At 40.3% G+C, this 14,404-nt stretch overlaps 1 protein-coding gene across 1 annotated transcript in view; it reads right to left on the reverse strand.

Annotated features, from left to right (window-relative positions):
- Nucleotides 1–14,404, reverse strand: part of Itga8 (integrin subunit alpha 8) — a 153,863-nt gene that overhangs the window by 51,990 nt on the left and 87,469 nt on the right. Inside the window, exons 16-21 of the mRNA XM_048367462.1 lie at nt 11,730–11,785; nt 10,899–11,053; nt 9,315–9,452; nt 8,520–8,587; nt 7,003–7,150; nt 416–508 (exon numbers count right to left, since the gene is read on the reverse strand). Coding sequence (XP_048223419.1) covers nt 416–508; nt 7,003–7,150; nt 8,520–8,587; nt 9,315–9,452; nt 10,899–11,053; nt 11,730–11,785 — 658 coding nt within the window. The remainder of the gene's footprint in view (nt 1–415; nt 509–7,002; nt 7,151–8,519; nt 8,588–9,314; nt 9,453–10,898; nt 11,054–11,729; nt 11,786–14,404) is intronic.

Raw genomic sequence — 14,404 nt, forward strand, 5'->3', positions numbered from 1 at the left:
TGCTAGTGGTGTCAAATAGCAGATACATTATAAATAAGACTTTATTTTGTTTGCTTAAAATCCGTTTTAATTAGGTTGTGTGTAATGTTTTCTTTTATGTACTGTATATTTCTTTTGGAACCTGAAGGAAGTTAGTAGTGCAATTTAAAGAGAAAAATGCTCAAGGAAACCATCAGTAGGGAAACAGTCTTCCTAGATCTGCTATAATGGACACAAAAGCATATAAAAGTTGATCATTTTGGTATTTTTGGCCTGTGATTTTCAGCCTGTATAGGTTGTAAGGGTAAATCCTACTCCGTTGGTCATTTCCTGCCTCATTTGTTTGGGTGTCCTTGTGCTGAGTGGCTGCAGTCCATTGTTTCTCTGTAACATTCAGCCAGACAGAAGTCAGTGGATCTTGTTGGTTTTCTCTTACGTTTGTTCCGGTCACCATGGGGTTGCCGAGGTCACACACCACCCTCCGGCTCACATTGTCCATTCTGTACTCGCAGCTCAGTGGTCGCAGCACCTGTAAGGCAGAAGCACAGCAGTGTAGAGAGCAGAAGGCAGGCTTAGGGCTTAGGTTAATAGTACATCAATGAAATGGCAGTGATATGCGTAGACAGATCCAGTAGCCTTGACTATGAATTTCTCCTCACTTTGGTCTTATGACTAATTTTGCTCAATCATCCAACTATTGCAAAATGTGAAGAGCCCATCTTTGCAGTGAAGCAGATCTTTCACTGTTCTTCCTTCTCCACGCATCTTATTCTGATTCTCCATACATCCTCTTCTGATTAGAGTTTACAGAGCTCAAATAGGAAGATAGACTTGGAACTCGTTGCTGGATGAGTTGGGTCTTAAGGTAATACTGATGAGCAGGCGTCCTCTGAGTTCCCGAGCTCTGTTTCATGCGGTGTCTAGCTCTCTAGAAATCTTCCCCTCACCTCCCACCCCTTCTCTCTCTCACACACCTCAAAACTTAATGTCATCACTCTCCATTTGCTGTCTTATACCACTTCATGCTGCAGGCTAGCTTATTTCACACCTACTATCTTGATTCCCAAAGATAAGCCTTCCACACACTGGCTTTCTCCAAGGACCACCCTCTGGACCATTTCTATCCCTGAGAGAAAAGTCCAGGAAGACAGGGTAGCATTATTGAAATTGTATTTAACTTCTTTATGCTGCGAAGAAGACAATCTTACTCTTTTTTCCTTATATGGGTATTTAATTTTCAAGTACTGCTAATTAGCTAGCTCTCTTTCCTGAGCAATCAGCAATACCAACAATCCGGCAAATTCCCCCATGCATGTGGATCTGTTTTGGACTTTTCTTTTGTATCTACCACTACACTTATACAACAGTGTCTTCGTGACTATCTGTTTATATTAACTTTTGATACTTGGGCAGAACAGATTTCCTCACTTGCTCTTTTTCTTAGTTTGTTTTGTATTGCTCTAAATTTGGCTCATCATCAGGCAATGTCTCACATGGCTACATCCTAACTGCATGGTGGAGAAGCCAAAAGGGACTTCGTTGGGTGAATAGTACACTGGATGTTGTGCTTCAAGGACATGCTAGAATCCATGCTTCATGTTGAAGTTTTATATTAAGGAAAGAAAGTGACTTTTCTTTTCAAGCAAAAGTGTAAGAAATGGTCCTCCATTCTTTTTCTTTCTACTTCAGTAACAAAGCAACGATGACAACAAAAACAGCAACAACCAAAAACACCCCCACCCAAACTCAAACAAGAAGTCCAAATAAACTCCAGGCATCTACAGAAAGACTTCTTCAGAAGGGTCACATGCTTTGAAGCACTACGCTTCAGGAGGGCAGCAGGGGCTTTGTAGCGGCTCTAGTCCCGGGCAGCAGCAATGTCAGTGGATATGGCAGCTCACACTTTCCTTAGCAAAGAGGAACAGAAAAGTCAAACTAACTCAGCCTAGCTGAAATCCCTACTCGGGTTAACAAGAAAGAAACAAACCACAGATACATTTACAACAGGCGTTCTCCCAATACCCTGAATGGCAGGTTGAGTTATGCTGAAGAAGTTGATCTTATTTCTTCTAAAGCTGGAGTTTTTTCTGTTGCCTCAAAAGGCAAGGTTTTAACACGTGTGCGATTTCTTAAGAACTCATAACTAGCCCTGGCCATCCAGAGATGTTTCCTGCTGAGATTATTAATCAGGAAAAACAAGAAAACAAAACCTCACAGAAGCTCTCAAAAATGTCCTTGTGTTCCTTGAATACAATTTGAGGATTTAGTTTATACAGGAAATACTTTTGTCCTGACTACAGGTTAAAGGTTGCATGTATATTTTCTAACTTCCTGGAAATAGTTTTTTTTAACATTAATCAAAGTTTCTCCTGCCCACATCCTCTCTGCTTTCTCCCTTTAAAAATGTATTTCCTCTCTATGACAAGAGAAGTAATGATTGTTTTTCTAGATATATCTAGATTATTTTTCCTCAGTGGATCCAGGCACATTTTTTTGTTGTAACCCATTTATAGCTCTTACGGTAGTATTCATTGACTAAAAGCATTTACCCCAGACCTGTTATTTATCAATTCCTGATAAATAAAGAGCCCTTGTCCTCATTAAATTTCTAGTAAGTATAACAAGTAATTATAACAAGTCATGGCAACATACAATTACAGTAGTTTTTACGTTTTAGGGTAGAAGAAATTACTATATTTAAGCAATCAGGGAAGACATCCTGGAGAAAGTAGCATCTAATGATGGGCTTAGAAGCAGTGGTCAGTGCTTATCAGTAGCTGAAGACAGGGGAAACTTGAATCTTGCTTCTCCTGTTTAGTAGCCACATAACCGTGGTCATGGTGCTTAATTTTGCCTTTTGTATAAAATGAGGAACATAACAGTAAGTTCCCTGTAAGGTTGTTATGGAGATTGAGCAAATTAAATATGCAGTAGCATAGAGAAGTTATCCAGTGAATAATAATTCATCAAATTAGAGTAGTAATTCAATAATAATGAATAATAATTCATTGAATGAATCATTGGCCATTGAATAATTACTGTTCAATAGCAATGATTCAATGAATGTTATTAGTCGCAATTGTTCCTAAGCTTCAGTGGTGAGTAGATCTCAGTTATGATGAAGGTTTGGAAGGATGAGTAGAAAGAAGTAAGCCTGGATGAAGATGAGAGAATAGAACCAATGAGTCAGGGTCAGGGAGCACCCAAGAATGGACAACCTCAAGAAATTCATTCCGACTGGGGTTTCAAGTGTGGGGGTACAAGGGTCACTGACTAGCATGGAGAATACTATAGGCTCTCTGGAAGACTTGGATCTTATCCTAAAAGTAGTGGCGAACTGAGGCGGGTTTTCAGCCATATTTACAGTGTGTGTGTGTGTGTGTGTGTGTGTGTGTGTGTGTGTGTGTGTGTGCGTGTTTTGGCTGGTTGGTCAGTATTGGTGCTATTGCTCAGATTTTTTACTCAAGGATTGTGTTCTACACTTCCACTTTTGGCTTTTTTTTTTCCTGGTTAATTGGAGGTAAGAGTCTCATGGACTTTCCTGCCTGGGCTGGCTTTAAACCACAATCTTCAGATCTCAGCCTCCTGACTAGCCAGGATTACAGGCATGAGCCAACAAAGCCCAGCCTCAGATTTATATTTTAGAAATGGCCTCTCTGCAGGGAGAGAACTGCAGAGATACATGAGAGGATGGACGCACGATTCTGTGTACCAGTCATACCGGTGCCAATGGCAGGGGATAGAGAAATACATGAGAACCAGAGGGACTGAGGGTTCAGTTTAGGTTTCAGAGGCCAGGTACATGCAAGTGCCAGACCTGGTGCCCTACACACAGCGTAAGAGGTGCATGGGTATGGGAAGACAAAAAGAAACCCAGTTATGGACATGCTGAAGGAATGGAAGAGACTTAAGTAGAGATGGTGTAGACGTATCAACTCAGAATTGCTACATTAAAAGAGGCAGAAAGTTGAATAATGGTTAAGGGAAAGAAGAAAGAGTAGGAAATTATTTTTAACATGTAGAGAGTTTCCATTTGGGATGATGAAAATCTTACAGAAATGGGTAGTTATAACATTTGAACAATGTGAGATGCCATTGGAGTGTACATTATCATGCTTTCAACGATAGATTTGGTCTTATATATTCTTTACTCCAATAATAATAACAGTAATATACTAGGGCTTTGCTAGTAGAATGACTTAGGAGAAAAGTCAGTGGAGAGACATATAAAGGCTTAAAAGCTGGCTGTCCTCCAGTTCCTAGAGAAAAAGAAAGGATCAAGATCTAGTTTCAAAATGATGAATTGTTTTCCACATGAGACCCCATAGAATTTACAATCAGCAAACTCCTGATAATTTTTCCCTTGAGAGAAAAAATTTACATATAAGGAATGCTCTACACTGCATTTAAATAAAAAACTATGCAAACCTCAAACTGCTTAAGAACAAAGAAGAAACTAGAATATGGCTAAGTCATGAGAAATTTTCAAAGACTAAGTGAAATTCTTTGCCCAAGAGAAATAAGTGGGGGAAACAAAATAGTTCAGGTCTCACAGATAACATCTGATGTGATACTCATAGCCAGTGATAGAATGACAAAGTATCTCTCATTTCCCATTGCAACAAATCGAACAGTAAACTGGATGTTGTGCTAAAAGAATGTTCTAGAATCCATGCTTTCTTGAACAAATCCAGGAGTGGAATGACACAGAAAGGGTTAAAACAAAAACATGAACCCTAGAACCTTGAAAAAAATAGCATACTTGAGCTTTTTTGTTTGTTTAGCTAGTGCATCTAAGTATTTGGCTTTCATTATTTTTCCTTGTAGAAATTCTATTATGGGATGGCATTTTTGATTCAAAAATGGTTATTAGATACCACCTTGGTAAGTTATATGAGTGTTCCCCTTATTTATTTTTATATCTTGAGGTAGCTTTAATAGAAAAATAATGGGTGTAAAATAACATAAATAGAGGAGGAAGAAAATAGGATGGTGGTAGACTATTAATTGCAGAAATTATGGTTCAAATTTATATAAAAAGCAAGTTATAGTGTTCAAATACTCTTGGAAAGAAGTAGAGTGATGTTTTCCTCTGCCAAACCTCACTGTTAACAAAAGCAATGTACTTGAACTATTTTTTTTTTTTTTTGGCCAGTCCTGGGGCTTGGACTCAAGGCCTGAGCACTGTCCCTGGCTTCTTTTTGCTCCAGGCTAGCACTCTGCCACTTGAGCCACAGCGCCACTTCTGGCCATTTTCTGTATATGTAGTGCTGGGGAATCGAACCCAGGGCCTCATGTATACGAGGCAAGCACTCTTGCCACTAGGCCATATCCCCAGCTCCTACTTGAACTATTTTTAATCAATATAATTGAGGTGTAATTGAATGCAAAAATTATACATCTCCAGTATATATAATTTGATGAGTTTGTAGAGATATTTTTCTATCGTCTTCTAAAATGGAAACACATTTTAGATGACTGTCAAAGTATTCCATTGTTATACATCTGGATATTAATTAGCTGAGAAGACAAAAAAAAACAACTAAAAAATCCATGAGACCAGAAATATGAATAGAAAAAGTTATTTTCCCTAAATTTGAAAAAGCCTTTAAAATGCCAACATAACCATAGAGGGATCACTTCTATTGAAATTATTCAGTCATTAGGATAGGAAAGGACTGAGAAACCACTAGACCTTTAACAAATTTTAATTCTAAAGAAATGTGTCAGCAAGTATTTCTTTATTTATTTGCCAGTCCTGGGGCTTGAACTCAGTGCCTGGGTGCTGTTCTTTGTGCTCAAGGCTGGCACTCTACCACTTGAGCCACAGGGCTACTTCCAGCTTTTTTTTGAGTAGTTAATTGGAGATAAGAATCTCGTGTACTGACTTTCCTGCCTGGGCTAGCTTCGAACCACACTCCTCAGATCTTAGCCTCCTGAGTAGCTAGGATCACAGGCGTGAGCCACTAGAGTTCAGCTCAGCAAGTACTTAAGAAGCACCAATGACTTGGCTGTTCCTTTTAGAGAAAGTATAACTTGATTTCTATCCTTGCCTACGAGCCTTGTGTTCTTCTGAACCTGAGGAAAACTCTCCATTCATCAATAATGTATTTATAATGATTTTCTAGTGAGTTAGAATGTATTTATAATGATTTTCTAGTGAGTTAGAACATTGCAGGACCTGAGGATGCATCGAACGGGAAGATTCATGTTCTGAATGACACAACACCAGTGTCATTCTAATAGGTGACCCTGAGGACTGGCATATGAGGGAAAAGCAGGCTTGCTCTGCACACAAGCCCAATCTAATCAGGTGGATCAAGAAGGAAGAAAAATAAGCTTTTCTTCCCACTTCTGACAAAGCTGTTATCAGGAGGGATTAGCTGGACCTTCTCTAACCAGTAATAACATATAGGCTTCCTCTGACTTGCTTGGAACTGAAAGGAACTTAATCAAGGCTTGTAAAGCCAACAAGAATGGGAGTCAGTCTTGGGAGTCGGCTGATCTGTTACATTGGCCAGTTCTATGCTCTTCCTTGTTTCAGCTTTCAATCTTTGGGTGATCTTTTTGAGTCAGTCTTGGGGCTTGAACTCAGGGCTTAGGTGATGGCCTCTTAACTTTTTCACTCAAAGCCTGCCACTCTCCCACTAGAGCCACAACTCCACTTCAGGCTTTTTGGTAATCAATAATAGATAAGAGTCGCACACACTTTCCTGTATGGGCTGGCTTTGATCTTTGATCCTCAGATCTCAGCCTCCTGAGTAGTTAAGATTAAAGGCATGAGCCACCAGTGCCTGGCAATCTTTCCACAATTTATCTTTCCACTAGGGCAGAGAAAGACCTGGTTGCTGTGCAAGCCCATCCCCCTTCTTGGTTCACTGCTGTTATGAACTGGTGAAAGGAAGATCATTCTTTCTTTCTTTCCTAGGTGCTAAATCTCACCCTAGATGACTCTACTTCCCATCTGCTTGGATTAAAGTGAACATCCCCAGCTCTTTCTGTCAAGTGATCTGCAGCCATTACCTTGTTGTTGCGTTCAATCCCAACATAATCTGCCTCTTCCGGTATTGTCACCAAGAGTTCGGCTTCATAGGCTCCTTCCCCTTCATTTCTCGCATTGATGATCAGCATGAGGTGATTTTCATCTCCAATGATTATCTGATGCTTATCTCTAAAAGTGCAGTTTAATAAGAATGATGAGGAATTTTACTGCTTTGGCTTAATGGATATTTTACTTCAGAATTTAGGAGGAAAAGAAGGAAAATGGCAGATGCATGACAGGGACAAAATAAAGGAAGACAGAAGATGATCAAAGATGGTAAGGGGCGGGGGAGAGACAAGGGAGCCATTTCTTGGATGGGAAGGGCTGGTAAACATCCAGTGTGTGCTGCTAACCCACAGACAGACAATTCTCCACTAACTACTTTATAGCACTTGTGGATTCCAGTAGCGGATCATTTTCCAGGGTGATCAAGTCAAAGCCACCAGCATGCTTAACAACTGGCTAGCAAGATCCCTGCAGAGTTCACATGTGGTTTACAATGTAGGATGGAGCCAATGTACATTAAAAAGCAAACAGACTCTGGGGAAAAGGAAGAGAGAGATGGCTTAAACGGCTCAAGGAAGGCAAGCTACAATGTGGAGGGTAAGAGGTGAGGAAAACATAGGCAGGTGGAACAACATCTTCAATGGCCAATAGAGGAGGAGTTTGAAGTAGGCAAAAAAAAAAAAATATATCACTTTGAACTCCAAATCAAACCAATAGTTGTAAAATGCCTCTTCCACTTTTGACCCTACCCAGTGGAAGCTATTGCTTTTGACAGTTGTTTAATGAATGAAGTTTGGGAAGTCCCCTGGAGAGATGAGCAAGCAGATTCCCAAGGCTGGTGGTGCGGCCATTCCTGAGCGCAAGGAGCCTTTGGCATTTTACCCCCGTGAATGTTGAATCCCAGGTCTGTTTCTCGCTGTAACCTGACACAGCTCTGGAGCTCTGGCTCCCCATTCCAGGCAACTGTGAAACCCTTTGATTCTGATTTGACTTTGTGACACCTTTTGCCTTACCCCCTAGCGTGTCTTTTAAGTTTCCCCCCCCCTCCTTTCTCTTCCAGTAAATTTAAATTAATTTTGTTTGGACAGTTTTAAAGATGCCTGGGAGTCATAGGGGGGCTGTAAAAACCAGTTTGGTTAAGGTGCTGATGGAGCCTGTCTGTCTGAATCTCTTGCTCAGCTTGACAGAGATGAGTGAATTTAACCTGAGCCATCCCGGAGTTTGTTTTCAACAAAATCATTATTATTTTTCCCACCTCACTAGGACAGAAAGACGAAATGGCCCAACAGGGTATATTATTGACACCAGCGATGTGAAATTGATCACACCCCAGGCTCACCCAAAGTGTGGCCAAATTCACACATTGTTTATTTCCCCCTAGAAAATCTGGAAATCTGGTAATACTGGGAATCTACACTTTCTCCAGAAAAGCTTAGAACAAACACGTGCATCCCATTAGGTACCATGCACACATTTATTTCTTTAAACTCACGGTCTAGCTGCTAGCTTCAGGTCAGGAACACACACATTGTCTTCTCCACAGTCCACCAGGATGTGAGCCTGTGTTGAGCAAACTCTGCATCAGGAAAAAACTGGGAAAACCCAGGTTACATCCATCCCATCTCTTACAATTCCCAGTGATTTCATGAACTGATCCAAAGTGTTCATTCCCTTAGGCAAGATTCTAGTCAGTTCTATCCCATATCCTGCCGGGTGACCTCTAGATATAGACGAATTTACACTATAGCTGAATCCCAAACTGTCCTGAAATGACTGTAATGAATGATTTCTGGCACCCATGTGGACATTAGAGCCTGTATTGCTTCCATCACAGCTACATTTTGAACATTCTGGACCCACAGTGATGCACTGTCCTAAGAGACCTGTTAACAAACGTTCCCAAATGATTCATTTGTCTGTATTCAAGAATAAAAACAAAAAGAGCTGGTGTGGGTGTGTATATATGTGTGTAGGTGTGTGTACATATATACACTGTACACTGTCTGATACTGGAGCTTGAACTCAGGACTTGGGCTCTATTCCTGAGCTTTTTTCCTCAAGACTAGAGCTTTGTCACTTGAGCCACAACTCCACTTCCAGCTTTTGTTCATGTTAATTAGAATTAAAAGTCTCACAGACTCTCTTGCCTGGGCTGGTGATCCTCAGATCGCAGCCCCCTGAGTAGCTAGGATTATAGGTGTGATCCACTTGGATCTGGCTTCACTTGCATTTGTCTTCAGGCCCTAGAGCTTGACTAAGAGCACACATGCATGCGTGGAAACCATACCTGTTCAGTCACAATGTTGTCTCTGTAGTGGTTTAGTATTGGCTTCACTTCCAAACCTTCGTTAAAGGTCGATTCATCCAAACTATAATTCAGACTAATGTTGATTGGGGATAATTTATCTCGGAATTCAGCTTCATCCTAGGAAAAATAAGCAGCAACTCAAGAACAGCTCCACCCAATAGCTGTTAAGATGTAAGTCTGTAAAAGGCAGGAAACACTAGACGGTAGTCAATGGAAATGAATGAGGAGGCAGTATGACAACAGGTTGAGTCACAGGCTGATAGCTGTGGTGTTATGTCACCAGTGTAATGTCTGTGAAGTCAGTAAGAACCACAGAGTCAGAAATACATATGTGTGATCATCAGCCACTCCAGAACTTCAACAAGGCACCTCAAATTACTCCAGTCTCAACGCTGAAGATCACACCTCTCTCCCAAAATGCCAGGGGAAGCACCGTGCGTTAGGACTTCTCTTGGGTTTGGGGTCATGTCTTAATTCTCTTTGCTCTAATACCTTGAGTATATTTGAAGTTCTTTTGTGAAAGGAAATGGGAGTCTTCCAAGGGTGAGGGAGAATCTGCAAGCAGTACATGCTAGCATACAACAGCTGGGCTTTAGCTGGGCTTGTCAAGGCCAGCATAAATACTGTGTACATGACTGTTTATCTTTGAGTTTGCTTGTGAACCTTTAGTATTGATTAAGTTCCTCTTGTTAACTAAGTCCCTTTAGAGAAGGAGAAGGAAATGGGGGTGCAGTCTACCAACCAGCCAGGTAAAGATGGATAGCTGTACATTTGTGCTACAAATATTTTGACTTTTGAAATGTCATGATAAATGGTGAAGCCATATTATTATTATGTGGAACTACTAGAGCCATGCCTCCAGCCTCTGTTGTTGCAGGTTATTTTTCAGGTAGAGTCTTATACTTTTTGGCCTTAGTTCTTGCTCCCCTACCTATGCCTCACAGGTAGCTGGAATTAGACACAAACCACACTACATGAGGCTTGTTTGATGAAATAAGGGTCTTGCTGATTTTTTTGTGCAGACTGTCCTTGAATTTCAACCTTCCCAATCCCACCTCCCAAGTAGGTAGAATTATAGGCATGTGACGCAGTGCCCAACCCCCAAACATATTACTTTTAAGAAGCATAAATGACAAGTTGCTTCTAGTAAAAGCCTTACATACCTACATGTTTTCCTGAATTGGCTCTGTAATTAATGCTGATAAAAATCTATGTGATATAATCCACATAGGATAAAAATTCCAATAAATTGTGTTGGGCTTTTATGTTTCTTTTGGGGAGGAGGCAGTTAGAAATGAAAACCACCTGAGTTGAAAGCTATTATCCAGATTTTTGGTCCCAAATGACAAGAAGTCTTAGAAATGAATAGCAGTAGATCATTAGGTTAGTTCAAGTCAGGGTCAAGAAGAAAGCATTCAACCTTCAAGTGAAGTTTCCTCCTAGGAAAATGAAAACAGACAGATGAGGATCCTTGTAGACAAATATGATGGCTACGTGGAGAAGGATGGCTGGAATTTGGGTTTAAATGTCAGGAGCCTAGAAAATGATTTGTAAAACACATACTCGAAGGTAAACAGTGAAATCCTTGCAGTGGAGGGATTGCTGCCCTTGTATCACAAGCGGGAAGACGAGATGCGGCTGATGGGTGGAGCCGAAGAGCGTGCGTTTAATGGCTCCTTTTTGCTTCAGGGAGTCCAGTTGCACCTCAGCTGTCAGGGCTGAAGGAATAAAATAAAGAGAATAAAAGTACTCAGCAAACTTTGTGCTGTCTCTGGATGGGAATTGAGTGTGTGTGTGTGTGTGTGTGTGTGTGCATGCATATGTGTGTGCACACATGTGCCAGTTCTGGGGCTTGAACTCAGGGCTTGGGACTGTGCTTGTCTTTTGCTCAAGTCTAGTGCTGTACCACTTGAGCCACAGCTCCACCTATGGCTTTCTGAAGATTAATTGGAGATGAGAATCTCATGCTCTTTCTTGCCCACACTGGCTTCAAACCACAATTCTCCCATCTCAGCCTCCTGAGCAGCTACGATTACAGAGGAGCACCACTGGTGCTGTGTTCAGACAGGAATTCTTACTTCACCAGGCATGTCTTCTGTATACTGAGAGTCACACATAATACATAAAACTGAAGGAACATCACAAAATACTCTCCATGCTAAAATTGTTTTAGAATTTATAAGCACAAGTTGTTATTGTCCCCCATCACTGTGCATTTTTATAGATTACTATCAATGTAGATTATGGAAGCATCTTTATGTAGAGGGTTCTGTGTATGTGGTGGATTCTAGGTATTGAGGAAGGGCTCACTCATTTGCTTTGGTCTTGCAGAGCCCCACTTACAGTTCTGATTTCTCACCCTAGACGTGCAAAAATGAAAACACACTTGCTTACCTATCGTATTAGACAGGCTTTGCCCGGTGACAGACGCACAGACTTTTAAAGATAAGCTGTAGAAAACAAAAGTCAGTAATATACTAGTAAGTAAAGTTTTGACTCAGAAGTTGAAATTCCATCTCAGACAAAATATTTTCCATCTACTTTTCTCATTTCATACACACACGCACACACACACACGCATCCGTTTGGTCACAACATGAATACAATCATAACAAATAACATTGCATTGAGAGGCAATACTTGAAAACATGATTAGCGATTAACTTATTTCGGCATTGCATCAATTTATGCCCTGCTGCCTTTATTTAACAAATGCATATGAATGCTCCCATATGTTGTAGAGTAAAGCAGTAGGCAGTCAGTGTGAGAACAGTGTTGGGAAAGCCTGGTGATTAGCAAGAACATAACTGCTCAGGGAGATCTACAGATGCTTGTGTGATTAGAGCTTCCAGCAGGATGGAAGGATGGGAGGTTGTAGGAGGCACAGCTAGCTTGGTTGGCTAGTAGGGAAAGCAGGCTGAAAATGTGGATTTAAGCCTAAGAAGTGTAAAACAGCATGATATGTTTAGCTTGAGTCACTCACTCAGCTTGGAAGAGACTAGAACTTGGTGGTACCTTGCTGTAAGAGGGATAAGATTGAAATCACAAAGAAGAGGGATGAGGGAAAGAAAGGTGCTAAGGAGCCCACAGTAACAGTCTTGATCTAAGTAAGCACAAGGATACAGGGTAAGAAGAGAGGCTCGATGTGCAGTCTATGGAAGTGCCTGTCTTGGTTTTGCCATGACCCGTCATTGGCCTTGGTCTGTGACCACAGAGGGAGAGAGAAATGTCCAGTCATTTCTGTCAGACTTTGTTGAGTATCCTCACCCTTCCTTCTGGAAAATGTTAACAGCCAGCATCTCTGACGATGTGGCTTGTGCACATTTTTAAGAAAGTAAAAATGCAAGAAGTGACTTGTATGATTTATTTAGTGGCCCTCTTAAAGTTCTTCCTAATATGATGCTATAGTATGATTTCCATATTTCTCTGGAAGTCCAAAGGAGCAAAGAAACCCTAATCATACCTTAACTATATGTCAACTTTGTGTCAAACATCATGAAAAAAAGTGACATCTGGGATTCATTTATCTCTGTGACCTCAGTCAATGTCTCCCTTCAGGGTAAGTTATTCGACATACACCATTAAACCGAATGCTTCCTGAGATGTCTACGCTCTAACAAGTGTTTACATCACTTCCCCGGAGAAATCGCAAATTCCAACCCCTTCTGCTTCAATTACAATTACTTGAGCAAGATGAATCGTTAGTCATATTTTTAAATTTTGTAGTGGGACTGCTTTCCCAAATTGGATTATTTTCCTATACTTTATATTTTGGAAGTACTTGGTATGTGCTGAAGTCATTACTCAGCATAGACAAAGCTCTTTAACTTTTATAAGATAAATTCCTATTGATTATGAAATTGTCAAAATATACAGCAATCTGTCACTAACAACAAAAGAACACAGTTCTTGGAAAAGAACTTTGTAAAAAGGTACTTGAGAAATGTTGTCAGCTAAAGGGTAACTCTTGAGTTATGAATTATATGCCATTGTACATCAATGTTTCTTAGTTCTCTCTTTTGTTAATTTAATATCATTACTAATTGAATGACTTTACCTATCTTTTTCCTACAAGTTTAACATGATGGCTATAACTTATTGAATATTTGTTAATGGTCCTCCAACCTAAATCTGCTGGTTTGAAGCAGAAAAGACTGTCAATTCATCGATTTTTCCAGAACTCTTTCCAAATCTAAGAAGAAATATCTCAAAAATTGCAAAGCAGTAGTCAGAGCTAGGTTGGCTCTCTACCACTTGAGCTATGACTTTCATCCTAGCTTTTTGCTGGTTATTTTTGGGGGTGGGGGTGGGGTGACTTTTCTATCCTTCCTGGTTCTGAGTCACCATTGTCCAGATCTCAGCCTCCTAAGTAGCCACAGGGCCTGGATCTTTCTATCTTTTAATACTCTGAGGCAACATTGAAAGCTTTTGCATATTGAAATAAAATGTGTTGTAGGAAATATATGTAATGGGATTAAAGAAACAGTTGTAAAGGAAGGTAGCTTTTTTCCTCCACCTTAAAAAGTTTAATTTTATCTTAATATGATTTGATGTAACAAAAAAATGACGAATGAAAACAGACATTTTCTTATTAAAACTATTTTTTTTTTTTACAAAGTTAAATAAGGCCCATGTTAATTTATTTTTCTTTCGCCTTTTCCCGTGGTAGTAGGAATTCAACTCAGATCCTCAAAAGAGTTATCACCCTTCCGGTTGTTTTGTTTTCCTTAGTGACTGTACTCAGATTAGGTCTTAAGCTAATTTGGTCTGGGCGGGGCTTCAGATATTCTTCTGTCTCCACCCCTTGAGACGCTGGGATTACAGGCCTGTACCACCAAGCTTGGTTCCCTTTGTTCTTTCTGAAAGTATTTTAATCTTATAAAAATACTCATCAAACTAGAAATCCTTAGAAAAATCTCTCCAGTTCAAAACAAACACATTCTAAACCAGAATGTGCCACCAGTGCTTAGAAGAATTCAGCCCAGAAATGCAGGGAGTTTTGGAGGTGTGAACAGAGCTTTACTAGAGGGGAGTAGTAAAGTTTTAATATTCATGCTCAAGTAGCACTC

This window comes from Perognathus longimembris, chromosome 18 (genome assembly GCF_023159225.1).
Source record: "Perognathus longimembris pacificus isolate PPM17 chromosome 18, ASM2315922v1, whole genome shotgun sequence".
Taxonomy (NCBI): Eukaryota; Metazoa; Chordata; class Mammalia; order Rodentia; family Heteromyidae; genus Perognathus; species Perognathus longimembris.